Source organism: Balearica regulorum, chromosome 1 (assembly GCF_011004875.1).
Source record: "Balearica regulorum gibbericeps isolate bBalReg1 chromosome 1, bBalReg1.pri, whole genome shotgun sequence".
NCBI classification, from domain to species: domain Eukaryota; kingdom Metazoa; phylum Chordata; class Aves; order Gruiformes; family Gruidae; genus Balearica; species Balearica regulorum.
Window position 1 is genome coordinate 187,707,199 of NC_046184.1, and position 26,983 is coordinate 187,734,181.

The following is a 26,983-nucleotide window of genomic DNA, read 5'->3' on the forward strand; positions in this document are numbered from 1 at the left end:
CTGATAAAACTACAGTATCATTAGCTAATAAAAAATAGGATTTTAAACAAAAAAACCTACAAAATACAAACAAAAAAAAAGAGTAATAGTAATTGAACATCTTTCGGAAACTAAGTGGTAAATGTATCGTCAATTTGCAAGTTCTACGTAATGCCAAAATCAACAGCATTGTAAGGTGACAAAAAGGAGTGGTTAATACTAAATTTGTTAGTAGAAGCAACATTTCTCCAAAAAGCAATATCTTCCTTCATGTTTGTGCAGAGATCAGTTAAGGCCACTTTAGTAACATGGTGCATGTATGATATCCAACCTTTTCAACACAGCATGAGTTCACATTTTTAATCATGCAATGCAATTCAAGGAGAGAAAAAAAGAACAGGTGTGTCCTGGTTTCAGGTGGGAAAGAGTTAATTTTCTTTCTAGTAGCCAGTATAGTGCTGTGGTTTGGATTTAGGATGAGAATAATGTTGATAACACACTGATGTTTTAGTTGTTGCTGGGTAGTGGTAGTGTCTACACCCAGTCCAAGGACTTTCCAGCTCCCCAGGCCCTGCCAGGTGCACAAGGCGCTGGGAGAGCACAGCCAGGACAGCTGACCCAGCCTGGCCAAAGGGACATTCCCCACCATAGAGCATCATGCTCCGGACAGAACAGCCAGGAGCGCTGCTCGGAAACAGACTGGGCATCAGGTTGTTTGGTTAGCTTTTTTTCTTCCTTCTGCATGTGGCGAGCAATTGCATTTGTGCAACACTTGTTTTATTATTATTGTTATTATTATTCTCTTCCTTTGTTATCCTATTAAACTGTCTTTATCTCATCCCACAAGTTTTTTTTTCCATCCTCCTTCCCATCCCATTGGGGGAGGCAGGAGTGGCCGATGCTGCCAGGTGGTGCCCAGTTACCAACTGAGGTTAAACCACGACAATGTGCTATTGTAAATTTATTCCTAAAAAGGTTTTAGCTTGCTAGCTTAAATTATGGTTTAATCTATGAGTTAATGCAATTCATCAAAATAGCAACATATAAAGAAAAAGACAGTAGAAGTTTTGGGAGACATTTTATTAATGTCCAATTTTATTAGCGATGTAATTCTTTATGTATTCCATCTCCTTGAAGTTTGGTAAATGCTTGTTCATATATAAAACTACACAATGCTTTTTTTTCCTGTAAGGACTGGAAATCGTGAAAATCTAAGTGCTACAGTATATTTTGTAGTGATTAAACACGTCGTCCAGAAGAGTTACCAGCCACTTCAGTGAAGCACTTCTAAAAATGTTTCTGATCAAGTTGAAATGCATCTGTTCATAAATAATGATTGGTTTGCTCATGTCCATTATACTGCTAAGTACAACTGTCTCCAATATAAAATACCGTTTCAATACATTTCTCCACATGGACAACTAGATAATCTAGTCATATTTACTTTTAACCAAGGCTAATACAAATTTACAAGTAAAGTAACTTTAGAATTTATTCAGAATAATTATTTTCCAACCAGAAGCTTTACTTTGGACAACGCAGAAGTATATTGCAAGTGACATTCTGCAGCAGAAGCTGGAGGCTTGAGAACAACAACTAAGAAGGACTAAATATCAGCAATACATGCTTTTACAAGAACTCTGACCATTCTGAATGTTAACATTAAAGACCAGGTACTTCAGTTTGTGCGCCTGTCAGAATCAAAACCTCCACACAAAAAAAATGAAAAGTATCTCACAGAACACAGTATTTCAGAGAACGTGTTAGACACAGGCATGAGATTTCTCAGTTCAAATTGGCAACTGAAATTTGACATCCACCTGAGCTTGTTTTGCTAAGCTTACTATTTCAGAGAGTTTCACCACCTGAAAAACAGAAAATAGAGACTTAATTTCAAAACAATTCTAACTTGAGTGAACCAGACCAATCTTTTTAATCAAAGTAATACCAGAGAATCATCAGCAAGATCTTAAAGAGGGGGGGGTGTTATTACTTAGTCCAGTGCTTCTTGATCACCTTCAAATGAAAGATGAATCAAGTCTTTCAGAAAATATCTCACAGAACTACACAATGTCTGGTTCTCATTTACAACCAAGAATCTTGATCAAGTGCTACAAGTTTTCAACTTTGTGTGCCACCTTGTTTTCTTGGGAGGTGTTGGGCTACCCATTCACAAGAGATTCTATATATCTAGAAGCTATTTCTCCTCTGAGTTTTTGTTGCAGGTATTTCTGCATCTTATTTGGTACCTTATGGAGCTTCAAATTCTCTTGCATAATAACTCAAGACCTGTATGAATTACTTCCTGCTTAGAATCAAATATTATAAGTGGTTTTTTTAGGGGAAAAAAAAAAGATTCAGAAGTATAAGTTTCTACATGATACAAAATCCACCCAATGCCTTCTAATTTTTTGCAGATCAGAAATTTTCATCTTCACTATTGCTACACACTTGTAACATGTTTTTCCTGCCCACATTACCTAACTTCAAAAGCACATAAAATAATAGTTAGCTAAATAATTTACAGACATCTCTTGAATATTTAGGTATAAAAAATACTTTTAACATCACTGGTTATAATCACTGCTTCAAATGCTCAGCTTATTACTCTCATCTATCCTCATCCATTTATTTATCCCACTCACAGCATCATCTTACACAAACCTGTTTAAGGAATTACCTATGGGCAATATACAAAACCAACTATAACCCTTTCAAAAAGTGCTTCTACAGATAGAAGCATATTTGTATTCTTAAGATAATTTAAAAATACAAAACTAATCTTAACTCCATTTGCATGGCTCCGTGATTCAGCTGAGAACTTTAGATTCAGCAGCAGCTTTAGAAGATGCATTACGTAGATGCAGTATAGCTTAAAGACCCATACATATTGCTAGGGAAGGTTTCCATTGACCTAACCAAAGCTTGATCAGCCTAGCAGGACTTGGTACTATTCCTTAAAACAGAAGGCCATACTGTCAGGCTAAGCAAGTTCTTCCTCAAGCAATCCACAGCTACTTCTAGAGCTTCAACCCCAGGAAACAAAGCAAAACAAAACACACACACAAAAATATCACAAACAAGCTGTCTGAATATCCAATTGCCTTATGAGGCAACAAGAAAAGCAACTGTGTTTGGTTTTGATCATGCATACTGAAATATGGTGCTCTATCAAAGGAAGCGTTACATTGCATTTTTCAGCTATCTCAATTTAAGTATTGTCTTCCAATTAATAAAGCTAAGCTCTTAGCCATTCCCCTACTAAGGAGAGGGACTGATGAGGCTTTGGGCAACATGGTCTAGTGGAGGGTGTCCCTGCCCGCAGCAGGGGGGTTGGAACTAGATGATCTTTAAGGTCCCTTCCAACCCAAACCATTCTATGATTCTATGACTGATGTGGTCATTTACCTGGTTCTTTTTTTTTTTAAACCTATTCTTTAACCTGCTTGGGGAAGGGGGAATAAAAGTCCCAAACACAGAAATTTCTGGGGTATAACAGCTTCTGACTGCATAGTTGTTCTCCTTACAAAATACATACTTACTAATTTGTAAAACATTTGCTTCAGGCCTTGATAACTGGCACTGTGATTTAAACTAAGCTACCTTTAGTTGATTGAACGGAGTTCAACTTTTCAATATTCTGCAACAGATGCTACATTCTGAAGAGAATAAACAGCTATCTTACCATTTTGGCAGCTTCATCCAAGTCATCACATGCAAGGATTTTGAGGCCACTAGCTGTTATTAAAGCTTTGGCATCATCAACTCGTGTACCTTAAGAAATAGATAAAATGCCACTCTTACTGAACAGGGGACTACTACTTCCACAGTATTCTCAGATTTTCTAGGAAGCTTGTTCCTAAAGTAGGTTAGTGAATAAATCTAGAAAACAACTTTAGTAGTTAATAAAGCAGGAAATCTCTTTTTATTAACTTGCCAATCCTCACCATCTAAATTCGAGGTTTGCCTTTTTTTCCCCCCCATAGTCTTCAGCTTCCAGGCAACTTGCTACGCAATATATAAGCTCAAGAACATTTGCCCATATAGGCAGAAATATATTTAACACGTACTGAAGCACACTCACCTTGCAACCGTACCACAATAGGTATTTTTAGGTCCAAATCCTTTACTGCCATAACAATGCCTTGTGCTATCACATCACATCGCATAATGCCACCAAAAATATTTACCAGAATGGCAAGTACCTACAGAATCAATGACAACATTCACGTTAAAAATGGCCAGAGACACATCAGATAAAAGCACCACTCAGCCTTTCAGCCTAAGGAAAATTCAAGCTCTGTAAGTGTAAGAAGGGACTCTCTGAAAGATAAGGAACATCAGCAATAAAAGTACAGTTCTATAGTCACATACACCAGAATGGTAACTTCAGGAAAACCTTGTCCCAGGAAACATTCACGTTGTCCTTCAATCCAGCACGAGTTGCATGCAATAGCCATTTCTCCTACAGTGTGTACTTGAAAAGCCACACACCCATTTTCTGTACAAAGCCAACACTGTACTTTGCTTCAGAATATTCTGCGCATGATTAATAGAGCTGTTTGAAGTTTCATTGTGTTTACTGATTTTCTTCAGGCAAATCAAAATCATTTAACAACTTCATTTGTCAAACTGTTTATCTTTCCATTTCTAACATTGCTCCAACAGAGGTACCTCCCACACTAGTACCTCCACATACTGAAGCCATGCTAAAGAACACAGAAAATTTACAAAACTCATACACGGGACATCATTTAGTGTTTACACAGCCTTGGAGGACAGAATAAACTTGACAAAACATTAATGTACAACTGGTTAATAATCAGTAGATTGGTTCTCATTATGTTGCAATTAGACTAGCTCATCTCTGAGTGGCATTGTTCCTGCTCCTAATGGGTAGGAGCAACTAGAATCAGACTGGCACCCCCAAAGGCTGTTCCAAACAACCCCTGAACTGACCCCAGAGTGCCAGCCAGAGTGGACTCCACAACACCAGTAGGCTGTACTGCCGTTTGACTTTCAGCACCAGGAATCCCAGCTACAGTTATTGTTTTCTGATAAAATAGGCAGAAAGGGAAAGATACATTAAGAAGTTTGTTTGGACACCCTCTGTCCATGCAGAGAACTGGTATTGCAAGAACTTGTCCCAAATCAACAATCCCCAAATTGCTCCTTGTTTCTTCTCCTCTTCTCTCTGTAATTCAGGTGCTCTGTGCTTGTGTCCCTCACTTTTCCCCCAGTTTGCTCAAACAATGTGAAGAAAGAACAAGTGTTATGAGGAGCAGCTGAGGGAACTGGGGTTGTTTAGCCTGGAGAAAAGGAAGCTGAGGGGAGACTTTATCGCTCCCTACAACTACCTGAAAGGAGGTTGTAGCCAGGTGGGGGGTTGGTCTCTTCTCCCAAGTAACAAGCAACAGGCCAAGAGGAAAAGGCCTCAAGTTGTGCCAGGGGAGGTTTAGATTGGATATTAGGAAAAATTTCTTCACTGAAAGGGTTGTCAATCATTGGAACAGGCTGCCCAGGGAAGCAGTTGAGTCACCGTCCCTGGAGGTATTTAAAACATGCGTAGATGTGGTGCTTGGGATATGGTTTAGTGGTGGAGTTGGCAGTGCCAGGTTTACAGACGGACTCAATCTCAAAGGTCTTTTCCAACCTAAATGATTCTATAACATTCTTGGAGAGCATGTCAGACCCTGTATTTGCTAACAAAAAATCTTTACAATGGCGAAGAGACTAAGCTCCTCTGTAACATCACTCACTATTTGTTTCTGGCTGTTTCCAAAGATGAGCAAGTAATGCATAAAATTCTGGTGCAAAAGTAGCACACCATTACCAGGTCCTGCAAGTCACTCCCACCTTTTTTGGTTACCTCTTTTTCATATTTTTCTTTCTTTTTAAAAAGTCCCAAACTGCCACCAAGTTCCCATTGGGATAATCACCTCTATGTAGACCATTAATCCAGTCCTCACATTGTCCTTCTGGGATGGTAAAGCGCTCTCTCTAGTTTCAGCCAATTTATTATGTTAATAATATTCAAACATTTCTAATAAACTTTCGATAGGATAAAACATTAATGCTCTTCCAAGCCCATGAAAAAGTTGTTTTATCTTCTATTATATATAATCAGTACCTTAGAAACCTATCTGTGCATAACACAGTCAATATTCATCTCTACAACTCTATGCACAAAACAGACCCAGCTGCAAAACAGGCCCAAAAGGAGAAAGAAAAAAAAAAAAAAAAGAAAGGAAAAGAAACCCATCTGAATACTGGTGTCTGTTTAAACAGCAGACAGAGGAGTTTCCAACTCCAAGATTTCTGGAAAGATTCAAGTACAGCTGTAACTTCAATCAGAGGACATAAAACTGCCTACTCAGTATATAACCAAAGAACCTACTTTTAAAAAAGGAAAAAAATTCAACAGGTTTTCAGGCCTCCTTCATTTGCACCAAGATTAAGCTAACATCTCCATTTTCTTGCCTTTTTAATTCTATGCATATAGCACCACATTTTCTGGAGAATGTGCACTAAGCATTGTCTTTCAAATCATTGCCTGTTTTACTACTGTGTAGGACCTTGATATGCCAACTCATCCCTCACCTTTTTATCAGAAGTAATAAGCTTAAAGGCTTCTGTCACTTGTTGCACTGTAGCACCACCACCAACATCGAGGAAGTTTGCTGGAGTTCCACCGTGAAGTTTAATTATATCCATTGTGGCCATAGCTAAACCAGCACCATTGACTATATGAAAATAAAGATAAGATTTAGGAAATCAGTTTATAAATCCATTAGGTCATTTAAAAGTCATTAAATAGAACATACCTAAGCAGCCTATGTTTCCATCCAACCCTATATAGTTGAGATCTGCTTTTGCAGCATCCCTATCTCTTTGATCTTCCTGTGTCCAATCCTGCATATCAAAGATCTTCTTCTGACGATAGGCTGAATTACTGTCAAAGTTTATCTTTGCATCCATACACATCACTGAAAGGAAAAAAAACCCCACATTTAATACTAGAATAATAGAATAATAGCTCAACTGCTACATGAATATGATAAAGTATGTTAAGTCAAACTAGGCAGCTAGCTCATGCAGTCCAAACAAAGTTTTGCTGAAAAGACGCACTTAATGCTGTATGCAAATACAAGATTCTCTCCAGTTTACCCACACAATCAGTTAAGTCCCTTTAACTGCACAAAAAGGGAAGTATTTCTTGAGACACTCTAAGAACAAATCAGCTTACAAGCTGTTTGATAAATCTGGGCAAATTACATAATTAGCATAAAATTAATCCCTACAGAAGGTGTCTGGTTTGGGGTTTTTTTTAATCCCTCTTAGTTTTTTTTTTCTTTTAGATTAAATATAGTGTATGTATGTGCATGTAAGCACACAAAAACACAATGAAAAAACACCTGAGTTGGAAGAAAAGGTCTCAGAAGAATACACAGAAACGTAAGTTTCATTTAGATGTAGCAAGTGACATGGAAAACCTAGAGTATTCTTTACATCAGAACTAAGTTTCTGTCTGTACAAACGTAAGACTTCATTTCTACCCCTCACTATAGATGATATAAAAATGACAAGACACGAGAAACAAATGGGAGAGACTGCTCCGTATTGTTCATTTAAGCAGTGTTCTTTAAAAAAAAAAAACAAACAATAACAGTAGAGTGATTATAAGCTTTGATGAAGGAGTTACATTCATGTTTAAATTTAAAACTGTTGTAACTAAGTTCAGGTACAAATATGCTCCACAGATTTATTTTTTGGTGACAGCGGAATTGGCTGTGATTGCATATTAACTAACTATTCTGCTACTGGATATACTAAAAACCTGATAAACGTCAATATATCACTTAAACAACTATAGTCTTTCAATACATCAAACTCAATCAGTCATTCTGATGCCCGAGTAGTAAAGGCAGGAGATTTCTAGAAGGTGCTACTATCCTGGTTACCCTTTCAGTACCAACTCTGAATACACAAGATGTCTCAAGTTTCAATTCATGAATTTTGAAAAGACCCAGTTTCCAGAAATGCCTTACACTGGGTAGCCAAACACTCAAGAGTAGAATATGTGTTATTTTTAAATAAATAAAAATTAAAAGGACGCTATTTAAACTTAAGATCCTACTTAGCAATTAAGAGCACGTACCTATAATGCTTAGATTCTCAAATTTATATGCTTTATTAAATTAATTTTTCAACATACCATGTTAACGCTAAGTCCTCTTGCTGTATCCAGCTGAAGTTTTAGCAGTGCAAAGCAACTAACTTCGATTTACGAAAATGTCAAACTGTTACATGAAGAATATGAAGAAAAAACATTACCAACTCCTGATGCATCTTCCACCATAGGATTTATTTCTATCATGGTAGCATCATATTTCAGAAAGAGATTATATAATTTGATCATGTTTTCAGCTGCTTCATCCACCAGATTAGGAGGAAATCCCATTTTTTGGGCAAGCTGAAAGTAAAAGATTGGTTATTAGTTAACTGATGTTTGAGGTTTGATTTAGTTACAAAGTAGGAATGTCCCAGTTTAGCTATTATTTCACTGTCAATTGAATTTGTAGATGTAGAACCTCTCCTGTCTTCCTGGAAAAAAAGTAACTTTTGGGTTTGAAAAGATTGTTTTCAATACAAAACACTGCACTTATCCAAAAAAGAACTAGTAAAGTCATCATCGTATGCCTTTACAAAGCTATATAAAAGCTAGATAAAGCACTACCATGCAGAGTTGGATTTACATTGATGATCACCTAAAAATACTTAAATACCTAGTTCAAATCTGTTCCAAAATGTCAAAAGGGTTTAAGACAACTCAGCAGGTTGAATGCATGCACACTTTACAAAATTTAGAAGCAACCCTCCCATCCTCGCTAATGTGTACTTTTCCACATTAACAATTACCCTAACAGCTTGCTCCTTTTTTATGCCTTCCACTATATCAATGGGTTCCTTAATTATCGCATCAGGATTCTCTGCAGCAACATCTTCAATATTAACACCACCCTGAGAACTGCCTATCAGCACAGGACCCTAGAACAAAAAGGGGAAAAAAAAAAGCGTAAGTGATTTTATACCACACAATTGAAACTTAGTTCTTCCCATAAGATACCTCACAGCAACAAAACCTTGTTGTTAGTTGCAAATTTTTTCATTTGGGCATTTTACTTGTATGCTTTTACTGAGGAAAACGTTACTATCTATTGAATACATCTATATAAAACCTTTTAATAATACTTTCCAAATTTTAAGGTGTATATTGGGGCCAATTTCTTTTAACAAGGAAAACTTTTTGTATACACTGTAGCAACAGAGTAATTAACACAGACATACTAGCTTTAAATTTTGATGGAACGACTCAACTTAGTAATCATATGCATTTTACATTGCAGGTTGTCACCAGAAAAAGCACAGCTTTCTCATCACCCCCTTCTCCACTCACCCCTACACAAACACACATCGAATGCCAGGAACTCCTTTATTCATTGCACCATGCTCCAACTCCAAGGACAAATCTAGGTTTGCAGAACCCAGTGACAAATTATGGCAACCTATTCCTGTTCAGTAGGATCACAAAGCTCAGTAACTATAGCCATCACTGAAAGTAAGTCACAGAGTTCTGACAAAACAGCTCTCAAGTGTTCAATAATAAAAGAAAATAAGAAACCAGAATTGATAGCTTTTTTAAAAAAATCTCTGCTGCAAATGTTATCTAAATCCCAACAAAAACATCAAGGACATGCTACCACGGAACCTAAAAATTTCTCCCCATGGGAACAGTTCTCCAGTTTACAGTAAAGACAACCTCACTTGCATCATCTCAACCTACCTTCCCTTAGCACCACCCATGCATGGATTATGACAGCTGGTGTACTAAGGCAGCATTTCCATATCAGCACAGGTCTTAAAACGTTAAACAGCCTTATAACTGTTGACAATTAACTACAGACAGTGTGACACTGGTTCAGAGAACAATAACCACACTACTCCCCTCTCATCACCATCCTTCCAAATGGAAACATATAGACAGTGAATTATCCTACATCTAATAGCAAGGTTCAACACAATGAACATTTCTGGATATTCATATCCTGGACAGAGGCAGGAAGCTACAAACACATTACAAAAATAACTCATTGTTCCACGGAATTGATCAAAGTGAACAGTTTTGCTTAAAGCATAAGAAGTCTTGCCCCTATTGGGAAATAACACCCAAGACATCAAGTTCCACTTTCAACTGACTATTTTACAGACTTTTTCCCCCCTTAAAGGAAGAGGTTTGTAGTAACATCAGGAATACACACTGTGTGCTATTCAACCTTCACACTTCCTTCTTTTGAAAAGCATTTCCTCATCATAAGCATCCTAGAAAAGTTACAGCAATTACAAGCACATCTAAAAACATGACTTATAAAGTCAGCAGTAAAAACAAAGCATATCCCTATCAAGGCAATATCCACACAGTTATGCTCAATATACACTAATAAGCTTAATTTATTTTTATACAAGAGCAAAAACAAGTTAGAAAAATGTTTCCTTTCTTTATCTAATTTGCTTAAATCAGTTACAGTAAATTTTATTTCCATAACGATGCTTACTCGAATAGTAGACAATTTTAAGATTATAAAATCCAGCCATTTACGATATTTTAATGCCACCTTGTGGTAAATCTGGGGCATGTACTGTAACATTTGGATCTTCCCAGCTTTATTATAGAGTACAACAGAATGTAGGTGCCCAAGTCACGTAACTGTACTAAAATCCAACACAACTGATACTTTCCTATCAGGAAGAACACTACAGAGGAAGAGGAAGGAACAAATACAATATTTAACTCCTAATTTTGCAATAAAAAATTAAGACTAGTTTCCTCGTTCCTCCACAGAAAATTATTTCATACTCATCCCAGAGATACTCCTCTAATTACCAAGAACAGTGCCTCTGCAAACTCCTAAGCACCTAGATAGACTAAACTCAGTTTTTGTTGAGCTTCAGAAAATAAAGTTCTAAGATCTCCTTTACCCTGGCTTTGCTGAAGTTATGTAGCAATTCATGCTCTATGCTCCATAATGGAACACTTAGCCTGTCAGAAAATACACTGACACATTTCAGTAACTGGGTTTGAAATGTAGTCTAAAAAACTACATACACATACACACACACATACAGAACATACAAGCAGGAGAGACTATGGCTTTCGTCTTCCTAAAAGCTCTGAAGACAGACCTCTAGGTCCAAATCTTCTTACTCTTCCTGAAGAGTATTGGCATAAGAAAGCTACCAGCGCTTTCAAAATTGAGGGACACACCTGCACTCCTTCACATATTGGAGAAAATAGATGTTTGATTTATCCAGAACCATTGGCTCTTCCAAAATACTTTTACTTATTTGTTCCTGATATTCTTAAATAGTGTGTACATGTACATGCACACACATAGCTGTATTTTTAAACTAAACTCTACTATGAGTATCTGACAGATAAGTGCAAACTAAAACCAAAATGAAAATAACCCCCTAATTCCACTCATCTCCCCTTCAGCCATATGACTCTGAATTTCATTTGGGGCTACCAATACTCATTCCTTAAATTTAAATTGTGGCATCACATTTTTAAAGCATTTTACACACTAAGGCAAACATACAGGCAGAGCTACTAGGAATGAAAATTTGACTCATGTATATTCCTGATTTTCTAAAGCAAGTGACTAGTACAGTAAACAGTTTTGTTGGGGTTTTGGTTTGTTTGTTTGTTTTTTTTATTCAGCTATAACAAGTTAATTAGTTTACTTCTATTTCTAATATTACTCACTTGAAACGACCTTTCCATTGTTATTGCAAAATAGTATTCTCTCCTGGGATATCTGCGCTCACAGATAAATACTTGATTGCATATCCTGCCCTTTTCTCCTGTCTGCTTGGTAAACAACTTCTTTCCAATCATTTTGGAGGAGATATCTTTTGCTTCTTCTGGACTAGAATAAAAGAAGCTCAAAATGTGACAAAGAAACTGCTGAAAAAACAGAAGTAGCATTAAAAAAAATCTTATCTGATTTTTGTTATTTTAAGGTTAATAATTAAAATACTGATTTTAAACTAAGCAACAGGTTCAGTTCATATGTGAAACTTTGAAGTTTTTCCACTTGGTTGGATAATTTAGAAACAACTTACGAAAAAACTATTTTCACTCCTCCTTTGAGGCCACCTTCAAATGTTCCTTTTCCTCTACCACCAGCTAAAACCTGTGCTTTTACCACAAGATCCTTTGAACCTAGAATGAAAGAAAACCCAAAATTTGTCATCTGTGACTACTAAAATGAATTGCCCCAGGTAGAATAATAAAGACTGTTTTCATTTTATGCCCCCTTTTCCACCCAATCCCCCGCCCCAATTCAAGACACAAATATGCAAATCAAAAACTGTATTGCAGCTCACATAGGTTATTCCAACAGTCTCAAACCATCCACAAATTGCAGTTTTAGGCTGTTCCATGAACAAGCCTTGGTGAGTTAGTATCCGAAAGTGTTGATACTTTGAGTGTTCTGATATATCTTTAAGATGTGTTTGAATCATAAATGATTAAGCACCCAGTAAGAAATGGTTAGTATCTCACAGACTATTAACAAGATGAAACAGAATATCTGACACCATAATCTAAGATTTTCCCCAATCAAGTACAAATATCCTATACCTGTAACTACTACCTTCTCAGTAATGATATATAACTATGGCACTTACCCAAGTCAACTTGCAGGTCCACTATGGCTTCCATTCAGCAGAGCACTGATGCATAAGCTTGAGTGCTCTGCAGAAGTCAGAGACCTGTGCAAATTCACTATTTTTCCCAGAGCAGGCAGAGTAAGCCCTTTAGTGGCCTTTAACTGTTTTAAGATTCCTTTCCAAAATTTCTTCTAGGTAGGGGAGACTGTGCATTTGGGTTTAAAAAGTAAAATATGAGAATATAATCAAAATCAACTGAGATATTCTGAGGCATCAGTAAAAGACAAAAAGCAAAGAAAAAAGTTCATCATGTCATTTAAGGTGATAAAGGCAGAAAAACGAAGCCCTGAGTTGGTATTCAATTACACTGAATACACTGCAGACTAGACTGCAAGGTGTAAGAGCTTCTCCATTCACATTTGTGTGGCACATCCCATTTCTTTCATGTCACCATTAGCTGAGCCACTCTGGTCTTTCTGAGCAAAGAACAAACTCGCTGTTCTCTTGGATGTGAAAAGGCAGCCATGGAACAGCGAAAGAAAAATTACAGTACTCAAGCAAAGCTAGCCACTATGCATACTGAAAAAAGATTGCAGCAGAAAAAAAAATTTCGTTGATTCCTATTTTGACCTGCATGCTGCCTGGCCAGATAAAATTAAACATGCTAATATCACAAGCTGGGGTGGCTATAAGCAAAGGGAATGCTCAAGCTCTATCTACTTGTAGATTTTATTTCTTGACTGTCTACTTAACAACAGATCTTGGAATTCACAACTGATATGAAGTTCTTTGGCACAAGAAGCACGAAGGTTATAAACACACAAGTATATGCTGACTTACTACAGTCTATTATCTAATATTAAATTCAGTTCCTGAAGATAACTACTTTTTATAGCTACTAAGTACTGGCAATCAAGTAAGTTAACACCCTTTATAGAAGCCACGCAAAACAAGACTTTGGACTTTTTTATTCCTGAGACCAACTTCTACGCAATTACTTTAAGTACAAAGCTTGCTTTAGGAAACACTAAGCCTCATGTATGAATAAGACTATAAATAGTAGCTTCATGGATAAATGAAGCCGCATACTCCAACACATGAGCTTAAAAATAAAGTTCCATCCAATTGAACACAATTTATCTTGAATCTACAGACAAACACAATATTTGGAGGAGCATGACTTCTTAGTGTTAGCATAAGAGAGAGAGGAAAATACTTTCTTCTCTGTGAAGAGATTAAAAAACAAAAAAAACCACCACACTTGCTCCCTTGCTTACAGAGGATCCATCTGGGCTCTTTTACACAGATCTGAAGCAACACAAATATTTAAGATTTAAAATTGTCACAGCATTATTTAATTTACTATTTTGAGCTTTCTGCAGAAGTTTTGTATCTGACAAAGATTCAGAACTGATATACTTATTAATCAAGACTAAGAGATTTAACTTACAGTCCACTAAGAAGTTGAGAAGACAGCATCCTATTTCTCCACCCTATTTTACATCTTCTACACTAAGTCTAGAAGGCAAAAGTTGATTCTACAGAGAAGTTTTCAGGAAAACTGTGACGTTCACCCACAGGCACCTCCTTTGTAGCAATTACTCCTCCTGGCAATAAAGACCAGAACTGAACAAGTCAGAAGCAGATGCCAACTAAAGCTCTGGTAAAATCTCAGCTGGAACATAATGTTTAGCTCTGGGCATGATCATAAAAGTAATTTTTAATGGGAAAGACTAGTTACTAGGATGATCACTGAAATGAAGAGCTTCCCTTACAAGAAGGGACTAAAAGAGCTTGGCACTTAAAATCTATCAAAGGAGAACAAATCAGGAACATGATTATGGTCTTTAGCCATACCTGCTGAGGGACAGAGCAAGAACACAGGAGCACATCATACATTCAGTTTCATGCTCTACACCAGCTGAAAACAAAAGCCACATACCAAGGGAAGTCAGTTTTTGAAAGGTGAAAAAAAAAAAAAAAACCACACCGCTTCTTTATGTCGAAGATAGTGAAGTCTGCCAGGAGACAATAAGGTAGAATACGAGATTCAAAAGAAAATGGGCAGAGATCTTCCCTCTGATATTCCTAAGATAATGATTGTGAATGCTGGGGGAAAATGAGGGACACAGACTGCAGAAAATAGCCAGGCTAACAATTGCCGTAAATAGCATGTACATTTGCCATCATGAGAGGCAGAATATTGGGCTAAATGCACCACTGGCGTGATCTCATACGATATTTCTTAAAAATTTAAGTATTATGCATGATTACACTTTGGTAACATATAAAGACAGCCCAAAAAAATACGTGAGAAACAAGTTTAAATTTTTTCACGATCAGTTTTGGCCATAACAAAGTTGTCATTGGACTATCCCTTACGCAACAGAATGCAACAATTATGGCATTAAACGAGCAAGATATTAACGATTTGTAATTTGTTTTCCTACAGCACTGCAAACTAGCTGCTTGAATGCATAAACACGTAAAACTTCAAGGGTTATTTTACCAGCTATGCGTACAAGCAATTAAGCTGCATAGATGTATCTGAAACAAAATTAAAGATAACATGTCCTAAGAAAACCTTAACTTGACCCATGCAGAGTTTACTGTTTAATAAACATTTTTTCCTGTAGTTCCTATTTAGAGCGTCCAAAACTAAAGGACAGAAAAGTTTTGTCACACACCTCATCTGCAGTGTTACAGCCACAGCACGATCACACAATCTGACACAGCAGAGAACTGCTGATACACAGTAACCCAAGAAAAAAATTTGGAAACCAGCAGCTAACATAGTTTTCTACTCAGTATTAACAGTTGCACCCTCCTGTTTTGCTTACACTGCTTTGAAATACTGCTAACCTTTTGTTTAAAGGAAAAATAGCAGTTTCTGCCCTAGCACAGGTATCCACATACAAAGTTAGGACAGTCTCTGACAACCAACACTACACAACAGCAGCAGTCCTGCCCTGCCTCCCGTCCTCAGCTTTTCACACCAGTCTCCTTTCTTGTACCAGCATAAGCATTTGCGTGATCATGCCTTGAAGCATATCAGAAAAGCGAATCTGCTGAAAGCAAAAGTTAATCCAGCAGACGGTACTTCTGCAAGCCTGCACGCCATATGACAAGCACAGGGACACTGAAGTGAGTGGGACAGAAAGCAGGCTGCTTTCAGCAGCAATAACAAACTCTAAAGGGCACTAGAACAAAAGAACAAACCTTTAGTACAGCTAATGTCTCAGGCAAGTAACCTACAGACCAATGCACAAAACTCAGAACAAACATTTATTCTAAGAGCTGCATTTCCATATTAATGGCAGTTAGCACAAAAAGCACATGTAAGTAAAAGAACCTGAAATGAAACAAGAAATGCATAGAAAATTAAGAGTAGATACCAACGAGAACAGGTGCCTAAGATCAGCAGAACATCGAGTTAGCGTCTGTTCAGGAAAACAAAATCTACGCAGTACTAACACTACAGGTTTCATGTTCAGCAATGGTTTATTAACTAGACAGTGAGAGAGTCAGGAAACACCATAATCTTTATTTCTAGCAATACTGATATTTATTGATTGGAAGGAATAATTTCTGATTCCACAACCTAAGCTTTCAAAATGGGAGAAAGGTCCCTTTCGCCTCACAGGCATGCACGGAGGTACAATACAGTTTTAAGATAAGTTTATTAAGAGGCAAGAAGGTTTGTTGTTCCATTGTATCTCTGAAGTTTTCCGTGCAAGTAGAAAGTCTGACAACTAGGGCAGGCAACCTTTATTGAAGTGTTCTGCTTTACAAGTTTCCATTCTGACTTTTGTCAAATCACTTTACCACTTCTCTGCCCAGTATTGACTGTAGCAGCAGTACTGCTTTCCACATATTATAAACACCTTTGTGATAACTATACAAGTCTAATGCGTTCTGACAAAACAGGTGGAGATAGGTTAATAACACAAGTACCAATCAAGTTCTCAACTACCATTCAACTGCAAACTTAGCCTGGGAGAGAGACAGAGACCCATAACTTTTGCCTCAGTCTGTATTTAAAAGTTTTTAGTTCTGGGAAGAATATCTCTCCATTTATAATACAAACCATTTTTTTTTCTTGTTGCACAGATACTAAGTTTAAACAATGTTGTTGTATTTACTGGAATTAGGGATGGAAAAGATGGGCCTGTAACTAACACTGTATTATCAACAGAAGTCTCAACATAAAGAGTATGCCAACCCTAACTCTGCCAACACAGGCAGAGAATGTCTTTGGAGTATGCTGTGTTTTGTCAATAAATATAGTTATTTAGAAATTAACTTCAAAATTGCATTTTTTCAGCATTTGAAACCTTTGAGTGTTAGAAGAACCATTTCACACAAATCTAAAGTACAATTACTGAAATAATTATGTGCCAGCGATCTTCATACTGTCACTGAAAGAACCATACCAGTCAGGAGAGCAAACAAGATGTTTCATGTCTATTACAAAATATTATTTTCTACACAAATACTTCCTGACATTAATCAACTGTATCAAGTTTTTCATTAACTCACAAAACAGGTTTGGTTTTGGCAATAGCTTAAGTTAAGCAATTAAAAGACAGCAGTCAAAATTTGAATATGCTGGTTCGACAAGCTATTTGAATTAACGAATTATTATCAACAATATGCTTTGATATTAGAACTTCAAAGGAGTGAAGCGCCATAGAAGAAAGCAAAGGCTGAAGCAAAATGTAAGCTCCGGATGCCCAAAAAAAAAGCAGTGTTTGCCAGAATTTAAGTAAATGTTTGGTTTCTAGATTACTAATGATGGTTATCTAGAAATTTTGACCAGGTAAGCAGGAACATTACTGGGAAAAAAAACTACTTAGCACTGACCACTACAGCAGGTTTTTTTAACACCTGGGGGATTTCTGCACATTTGCCACCTTAGATCATCATGCATGTCCTACAGCATCTGACAAGTACTCTGGAGCTTCAGACTCTACAGACAACCTAAAAGACATCAGTTAACATAGTCAAGCAGGTAATTCACAAACAAGAAAAGTGATAATGGCAAAACAAACAAAAAGTATTAGGGAACAAAAACTAGATGTGAGCTTTCAGTGTGACACAGAACAACAAAAAAACACTTAACCACAGACTACCAAGGAAGGTGTGGCATGCACTAAGAAGAAAACCACCCTAGCTTTTGCGCCACTGTGCCTGGAATACCTACTCTTTTGAAGAGCTAATAAAGAAAAAGCTAGTACTTTACCTAAGAAAATCATTGCACACATTGTACTATACTTTAGTTTCCCACTCAATCAAGCCTGAGATCAACAAATCTATTTATAAATCTTCCCAGGTTTACATATTACATTTTTTTTAAAACAGATACAACTTGCATGTTTAAGCAATAGACAAAAAAATAAAATAGTAACATTGAAAAGAACTTAAAAGGTCTGAAAAGAAACCTCTGTTAATCACATAACTGTCTGCAGGAATACAGCCGAGTCAATCACTTGAGTCATTCTGTAGAAAGCATACCAAAAAAGAGCATTCCTTACAAACCACACTGATAAGAAGATGGACTAGATCTCTTAAACTGCAATAGCAGAAATAGCAGCAGAGAAGAGCCCATTGCTTTCAGTCTCCTTTCAAGAATTCTGGTGTAAAAGGTGAAATGTTACGCACTCAACACCTCCTATTCTGTACAGCTTTTTATTTTACTAAAATGTGACAGTCTGTCATGAGCATAAAGGCATGGGATTCACTATATCAAAATCTTACAAAACTAGCGGAACACAGAAGCTGCTTCAAGATATTAATGACTTTAGAAGTCTTACCTCTCAAACCATCATGGATAGAAATATACACTTTACATAAAAGAAAAGCAGACTTTTCTACAGGCATACAATATGTCACTCCCTTCCAAACAACTGTTAACAGAGGAAGGTGTCAGGAAACATCAAAACTTCAGTCACAGCAATGCATAAGACTTCCATAGGTGCTGTCTTAGCAAACAGCAATACTATGCATTTCAAAGAGTATGTTCTGCTGAGCTATCTGCTATCACATTTATGAAGCATCTGTTCTTTAAGAAATAGTCTTTAGGTTCATTAGTCATGTTCTTGATAACAAATGCGTATCAGCTTCTATATCAGCACAGGTCACAGCGCTAGCTGGAATGCATGTACAGGCTAAGTAAACTATAAACTCAGAGGCAGTCATCGAGACATACTGCAGCCGCTTATCAACACTCTGGAACAGAATTTACTCAGCTCACTTTTTCAAAATTTCAGTGAGATGCTTATGTAACATATGAAGAGCCACATATTTCAAAGCCCACAAATAAATAAAAATACTACATTGTTGGGTTTTTTAAAATCAATAAAGTCTTTAAAGACTTCATCAGATACATGTCTTCTCAGCTCTGAGTAGAATGCATTCCTTCAGTGGCACAAATAAGATATGGAGGTCTTGAACGGAGACACTGAACTATTGGAGGAAAAGTGAGTGAGCAGTGACATTTACAGGAGATCCAAACCTACTCCCAGGGACTGAATTACTCAGTAGCAGTTATTTTAAAAGAATAATAGTTTCACAAACCATATGTGATAACAATTTACTTGAGATGGAGGTCTCCTTATAAGGAAAAGCTGCTTGTGATAAGTAACAAATTCCAATGATGACTCTCAACAATGAGACAAACATGGAAAGAAAAAGCTATATGCAAACCAACATTGTAGTAATTACAATGGCCAACCTTCCCATGCACAACAGAAGAGATCTTAAAAACAGAAGTAAAACAATAATAATTTGCAGAATCCAGCTAGAACAGAAATCTTAGTTGAAAATAGCACTTTAAAAAAATCTAATAGCTGCAGCAGAAATCACATTTTTAAAAAATAGCAAAAAAAAAAAATCAAGTTTTTTTTCCTTAAGTCTCAAACCATAAGTGATCTGTCATCATTGCTCAAAAGTTGCCCACAGCATATAGTTTCGTTTCAGTTTCCTTTGAAAATATTAGGAAAATGTTATAGGGAAGAAAGCAATGCGAGCTCAAATACTGTATTCTACTTCACATATGTTTCAAAATTACTTCACATATAGGTAAACCAGTTGCCCTCTTTAGGACACTTTGGTCTTTAGCAGAAGGGGGAGGAAGGCTGGAGAGGAAACAACCTTTCTGGCTTCCACACTATTTCATCTAACTTCAGACCTCAAGATAAGCATAACTTGAAATTAAATTCTAACAAATTTCATTATTTTTGTTATTTAAAGAATACTTAGGGCACTCTTCTACCTAGGCTCTAAGACAAACTGCAACTTTCGTATGCCTCAGCTCGACTCTACCACGCACTAGTTACTTTGCAGTAATAATAATCCTTGGTATGGTTAAGCTTTAGCTTTGTTCATACAACAGCGTTTCACTGATTTAGCTACAGTCACAGCTAAAGTATGATAATCTCTGTTAATGAGAAGAGATTATTCTATATATTATACACTGGGATAAAAAGTTACCCATTTCTAAATGGAGTGAGGTATCTGCAAAAGGAAAGAAATCCAATGCCAAACTCAAGTTTACAGAGAGCAGGTTTCTGACTAAAGGTTATCGGGAGCATGTGGATCGGCACTAGGGAGACAGAGCAACCGAGCAACCGGTGTTACCAGCTATCTTTGTAACAGTTTAGACAAACATTTGAAAAAAAAGTTTAACACATAAAAAAGCAAGATTACCTCCTATCTACCAGCAACAACTCTTACACAACAAAAATAAACAATGAGCAGGTGGACAAAGAAAAAGTGAGATTTTTTTTTCATTCTGCTAGAGATTCCGTTTGATTTTGGGTTGTTTGGGCTTTTTTAAGTACATACTAAATGAGAACTAGTGGGGAAATGGGTACAATAACAAAGCAATCCAAAACACTGGAGCAAAGGATAATCTGTCACTCAGGATGAGTTCTGGACAATGTTTGAGCAATGCCTCAAAAACTCAAGCTCCTTCAGTGTGTTCTCCTTTTGGGAAGTCTTCCCTTTCTCATCTCTAGTATCAAGCAAAGCCATAGTATCAAATACACACCAACTTAAAGTATATGGCTGACAATCAGAAGCCCTGAATTACTTAATTCTTGCTTACTAAAGGATGCTAACACACTTCACAACTTCCTTTTTCTGACCCCCAAGAAACTGCACAGGGTCGCATACTCCAGACAAAAGGCAGACCTATGAAGCCACATGGATGGGACAGAGCTATAAACCAGCAGACATGCCTACCTTGCTACAGGTCTCCTCTCTGAACAAGGAACAAAACAAAGAAATCCTGACCTGCGAGTTCCTCTACTGTCTACCAAAGAACCACACGCAAAGGTTGTCTCGTTTGCCACTAGCAGGTCTGTGCAGATATTAATGTAAGCAAAAGGGTATCCCCAATTTATGAAGTTTAGATCATGCTACAAGCTCACCCCTAACTTGAAGGGGAGGGGCTGCATTTTAAACCATTCTCAGAAGTATTTTAACACCTTTCTTTCATACTAACGAAGCTATAATTTTGTACCAAAAGACAAAGGCGGCAGGCAGAAAATATCTGAATTTCCAGGACACCAGATGTAGAGGAAAAGCACCTTTTAATTCCTTTCTACATTACGAAGCAGCATAACCTGCTCTAGAAAAAAAATTATGTTCTTTTTCAGATCTCATTTCTTACATTCAATCTACACGTGAAACTGAAATGAATCTAACAAAATCTATAACCTCAGGAATCACTACAAATGTATCCATTTGGAGGTGAAGAGAGATATAGGGATTTGCATATGAGAGTGGAATATGTAAGTATTTAAGCCCCAAGCGAAGAAGATTGGATGCTTTTTCCATCAGCAAGCCAGGAATTTAGTGTGTAACTATAAGCCATCAAAGTCCTCCCCTCCTGCATGAAGTAGCCGCATTCAGCCAAAACAGCATGTTCACAAAGGAAGAGGATTTTACCCTTCTTCTACAGCCTAAAGGTACGTATCCTTCTTTTCATCTTCTGCTCTACAGGAGATCTCAGACTACAGAAGCCTTACCTGCCACCACCACTGAAACTCTTCACACAAGATTTCCTCTAACCTCGCCTGTGAGTGAAAAGAAATCCAAGATGTGCACACAGTAGAGTCTATTACTCATCTCAAAGAAGTTGAGGTAGTTGTATTAGTCTAGGCAAATACAGTTTATACCTGCTCCATTCCTTTTAAACAAGATTCACTGGTTACAGGAAAAGTATCTGCAGCATTTGGGATATGGGAAAGATGATGCCTGAAATAGACATTCATAGCCTTCACTAGAAGTAGGGTCAAGTCCTTCCCCCTTAGAATTTCAGGGACACGGTTTAGCTTCATAGTCCAGTTTCAATACACAACCAAGTGTCTTTACAACTAGGTCACTTAATTGATATCACTGTGCGCTTCTGCACTGAACAATCTTAAACATTAGAAAACTTCATGTTAGAAAAATATCAGCTCCAAAGCAAATACTCAAATCTGCAAGAAAGTTGCTTCACAGGAAAGGCTCTCTTAAAGAGATCGTATATTCAGAACTCCAAGAAATGTCTTACCAGGAAAGACAGAAAAAGTAGTTACACCTTGTATCAATCCCATGCCTATATTGTATATGTTCTCTTTAATATTATACCTATTTCTTTTGCTATTTTGTAAGCTTCGTCTGGTGTCTTGGCAACTAGTCCGTGTGGAACAGAAATGCCAGCCTCCTGCAACAGTCCCATGCTCAGGTATTCATGTAGGGACAGCCTCCTCTGTTGCTGTTGTTGCACCTGAAACCCATGATTGTTGAGTATTCCGGGACTTCCACCAAGTACCTGAAGGAAAAGAGGAAAAAAAAAAAAAGAAAGAGAACACAAACAAAAGAGAACATGACTGTGTTTTGACTTTGTTTAGGTTAAAAAAAGTCTACATATTAAACAAACACAGTTTAGTGTACCAATGCAAACAGCTGAACACTCAATCCTATACTTGTACATTACCCCGCCATATTAGTAATTCATGTCAGGTCTGGTTTGGGGAGGTTTTACTGGGGCAGTGGGAAAGAGCTGGGGAAGTTGCTAGCAGTGACAAGGGCTGGCAGGGTTAAAACACTCTTGAGTATTTAATTAGCATTAAGTACTTTAAGAAATACAGCTGTAGGGAAAAGAACCTTGAGGAAGTTTGGAAGCATAAGAGAACAGAGAAAAGCATGCAAAATAGGTTCATTCAAAAGTTTTGGTAAATTGCCTCCTTCTGCCAAACTAAGAACTAAGCCTTGCAAAGGAAGGTCAGCAGCCACTAATTTACATCACCTTCAGTGGTTGTACACAGCAAATTTAATTTGCTACAGAACAACTATTCAGCCTTCATATGACTATCGTGAAACAGAAAAGAACTAGCTATGACCCATGTCAAACATCTACTCTGAATCAGAGGGTTCCCAAAAGCGTGAGGTAACTTCAAAATTTCAAATGCTAAGTAAAATAAAACATGCCTAATGTTAAGTCCTGGAAATTCCAGTATGGAATGAGTCTTAGTTTCATCTGCAAAAGTACTGTACAGAACCCCAACCATTTCTGACAGATATTTTGTATAAAGAAAAAAGGGAGAAAACTATTTTGATTATAAAACATCAGAAGTAGTACTGCATGAGCAGTGCTTTTTAAAAAAGAACAGCTACCTTACAGACTTTTAAGACAACACAGGTTTATGAAGTGTACCTTGTAAAGTAACTGTATTTCATAATAAGAAAATTATCAACCACAAAAGTCAAAAACGTTTGCAGCATTTTTCATATTTCATTATATAGGAACAAGACCTCAACTTTATGCATGTACAAAAAGGCAAACCTACTGAATTCAGCTAATCCATGTACATAGATTAGCACTGAAAGATTCAAGCTAAAAAGACTACAGAACAAACTTGGATACTAGCAAAATTTTGATGTATTTTTTTTAGTACATACCACTGGCACAAGCACCACAAAAATCAGTCTGCATTAGGAAGTTTCTAGCAGACTGGGTTTTTAAGATTAATTTCATTTTAACTAAAGTAAGCACACAAACAAGAGCGTCAGTAGGGCATTTCAAGCCAGCGAATCCACAGAGCCTATTTAACCTCCAAAGGATTCCTTCAGCAAACTGCAGGCCCTTTCCTTGGCACAAAACCCAAGCGAGAGGCGCTGACCGCTATCGCTGCTGTTTCTGGCGCTGACTGACCGGCCAGGCCCTGGGAGGTTCGGGGTAACACGAGAGGGGAACTCAAAGCGACCTTCCTCCATACGTAGAAGAAGTATGTCGCACGGAGAGTTACACACTCCAGATAGCTACTCCCTAGCTCTTCTGTTTGCATTGCTTTCCAGGGGTTCCACGGACAAAAACAAGATCCTAGCCCGAAAAGGCATTCACAGGTAACAAGAGCAGAGACTGAGGAGCTGCGAGCTGGAAGAAGAGTTTAGTGCCACAGCGCGACCCCTCGTATGAGTAAGGTGACGGCGAAGATGGAAACATTGGGATTTCCAAGCAAGTTAGGGAAGGGAGGCTTGGAAAGGAAGGAAAAGGGAACCACGCCGGGAAGACTTGCCGCAAACAAGAACAGCAGCTGCGGGGGGACGTACGGCAGAGGAAGACACACGGCAGCCAGCCCCACCGCTGCGACAGGGCAGGGCAGAGAAGGGCCGGGCAGGACGGCGGCGGGAGCGGGATGAGACGGCCGCTCCTCCCGCCGTCGCTTTGCAGGGAGCGACCCCGACCCCAGTCGGCCCGGGCCTAGCCCGGCCCTGTCCGCCCCGTCCCGCCCCCGCTCCCGAGCGGCCGCTACCTTCGCCGTGGCGGTGCCCAGCGTGGCGCGGAGACCGTTGCCCCTCAGCCCGGCCGACACCCGGCTGCAGATCATGGAGGCCGCCATGGCTGAGCCCCCTGCGCCCTCAGGTGCCCCTCTCAGCGCGCATGCGCTACCACGGAGACGGGGCGGGGGAGCAGAGGGAACGGGGTGGAGCAGGAAACGCTCGCGCCACTCCTCTCCCTCAATGACAACCGCCTGCGGCGTGGGGGGAGGGGCGACTCTATGGTTTCGAGGGCCCCGCCCTGTGCTCGGATGGACCGTGCTGCCCCCTGCCGGGGCGGGCTCAGCCGGGCGGGCAGCTAACCGCTTTCGTAGGCTCTCGTTTTTTAACGATTTTGGTTTTTAAAAAAGGTTATTTTCCAACAGAGATCATAAAAGGGGCTGTAATCCCCCCTCAACCGTCCTGCCCCCGTCGGCCCCGGCTGGCGCCGTGCATGTCAGGTGGGAGGAGAGGGCCCTAGCTCCCTTCTACCATCCCTGCCCTGGTTCTGCTTCAAAATGGAAAATTTGTCATTAATTTTACATTGAAGATTCTTAATTTTTTTTCTCTATTTCAGAGTGTCTTCGAGCAATAACTCAAAACACAATATTGTGCTGTCAGTGGGTACTGAACTGAAGACCCAGTACATCTAGGTACTTATTTCACAGCCCATCCTCACTGCCCCCGTACCAGCGTCCTCCATCACCACACAAAACCATTTCTGCCTCATGCCGCGCGAAGCTGTACCTCTGCCTTTGCAGTTCAGTATGTGTACGTTTACTGTGGCTGCCTTGAGTCACATCACTAAGGAACCAACGTGGGGGACAGACGTTTCTGCAGAAACCCGTGAGCAGACCTTGTGAGTCTCAAGGAGATGAAGCTTTTTCCTTTGAAAGAAAACAGTAATTAGGAAAAGTGTGGTGTCCTGGGGAACTGGAATGAGAAATGTCCTCTACCAATAATAAGGAAAACTGAAGTTATTTCCATGCATAGTGTCAAACTTAGATCTGCTTTGAAGGAAAGCCATGCCAGAGCTGTGATTCTCCTGAGCTTTGTAACTGGAATTATCCAATAACCACACAAGTTGCATTTTTGTGTTCTGAAACTGAAAGTGCACTATCACGCACCACTCCTTGGGTGAGTATTGCAAAAGATGGAGTAACTATGGTTCAGTTATTTTGCTTCTGGTCCTCTGCTGTCCTAGTGTTATTGTCACCTGTCAGCACTGCAGCGAGCTCAGCGGAGTGCTCAGCTCTGCACCTCTTATGTTCAGACATACAAGGTAGGAGTACATGTCACTGAACCTCTAAGCAGCTGCAAAATTTTGATAGATCATCCAAAATTTTCCACCACAGCTGATAAAAGACTTCCTTCTGCCAAGGAGGGGGGGGGGGGGGGAAGCAGTAAAACTTTGTGCTCTTTTTCCACCAAAATACCTCTCCTCTGTACACACAGTGGCTGTTCACTAGTGTGTTGGTTTTGCGTGGCAAGGTTTTGGTAGCGGGGGGGGCTACAGGGGTGGCTTCTGTGAGAAGCTGCTAGAAGCTTCCCCTGTGTCTGATAGAGCCAATGCCAGCCGGCTCCAAGACGGACCCGCCACTGGCCAAGGCCAAGCCAATCAGTGCCTCTGTGATAACATATTTAAGAAGGGAAAAAACAGTTAGGGAGAGCTTTTGCAGCCAGAGAGAGGAGTGAGAAGATGTAAGAAACTCTGCAGACACCAAGGTCAGTGCAGAAGGAGGGGGAGGAGGTGCTCCAGGCACCGGAGCAAGATCCCCCTGCAGCCTGTGGTGAAGACCATGGTGAAGCAGGCTGTCCCCCTGCAGCCCATGGAGGGAGGATGAGGGGGTGTAGAGATTCCACCTGCAGCCCGTGGAGGACCCCACTCCAGAGCAGGTGGAGGCACTTGAAGGAGGCTGTGGCCCATGGGAAGCCCATGCTGGAGCAAGCTCCTGGCAGGACCTGTGGATCCGTGGAGAGAGGAGCCCACACCAGAGCAGGTTTGCTGGCAGGACTTGTGACCCCATGGAGGGCCCCACGCTGGAGCAGTTTTCTCCTGAAGGTCTGCACCCCATGGGAGAGACTCATGTTGGAGAAGTTCGTGAAGGACTGACTCCCCTGAGAGGGACCCCATGCTGGAGCAGGGGAACGATGAGAGGAGTCCTCCCCCTGAGGATGAAGAAGCGGCAGAAACACCGTGTGATGAACTGACCGTAACCCCCACTCCCCGTCCCCCTGTGCCGCTGGGGGGGGCGGAGGTTGAAGCCGGGAGTGAAGTTGAGCCCGGGAAGATGGGAGGGGTGGGGGGAGGTGTTTTAAGATTTGATTTTATTTCTTATTCCTCTACTCTGTTTTGCTTAGTAATAAATTAGATGAATTTCCTCTCTAAGTTCAGTTTGTTTTGCTTGTGACAATAATTAGTGAGTGATCTCTCCCTGTCCTTATCTCAACCCACAAGCTTTTT

General features: G+C 39.2%; 1 protein-coding gene across 1 annotated transcript; it reads right to left on the reverse strand.

Annotated features, from left to right (window-relative positions):
• Positions 1-1,044: 1,044 nt before the first annotated feature.
• On the reverse strand, positions 1,045-24,683 carry SUCLA2 (succinate-CoA ligase ADP-forming subunit beta). The gene is made up of 11 exons (XM_075741841.1): positions 24,516-24,683; positions 22,348-22,531; positions 12,163-12,262; positions 11,804-11,966; positions 8,899-9,027; positions 8,314-8,452; positions 6,804-6,965; positions 6,580-6,722; positions 4,064-4,184; positions 3,665-3,753; positions 1,045-1,844 (listed from the first exon to the last, which is right to left on the reverse strand). The coding sequence occupies exons 1-11, from the start codon at positions 24,600-24,602 to the stop codon at positions 1,770-1,772; spliced, it is 1,392 nt and encodes a 463-aa protein (XP_075597956.1). The 5' UTR covers positions 24,603-24,683; the 3' UTR covers positions 1,045-1,769.
• Positions 24,684-26,983: the final 2,300 nt, after the last annotated feature.

What these genes read in the sequence shown, in the direction of transcription:
- SUCLA2 (XM_075741841.1), bottom strand. Translation starts at nt 24,602, where the DNA reads ATGGCGGCCTCCATGATCTGCAGCCGGGTGTCGGCCGGGCTGAGGGGC. An exon ending in TATTGTGGTACGGTTGCAAG is followed by an intron (nt 3,754 to 4,063) that starts GTGAGTGTGCTT and finishes CTATTTCTTAAG; the next exon opens with GTACACGAGTTGATGATGCC. An exon ending in TGGATGAAGCTGCCAAAATG is followed by an intron (nt 1,845 to 3,664) that starts GTAAGATAGCTG and finishes TCTGTTTTTCAG; the next exon opens with GTGGTGAAACTCTCTGAAAT.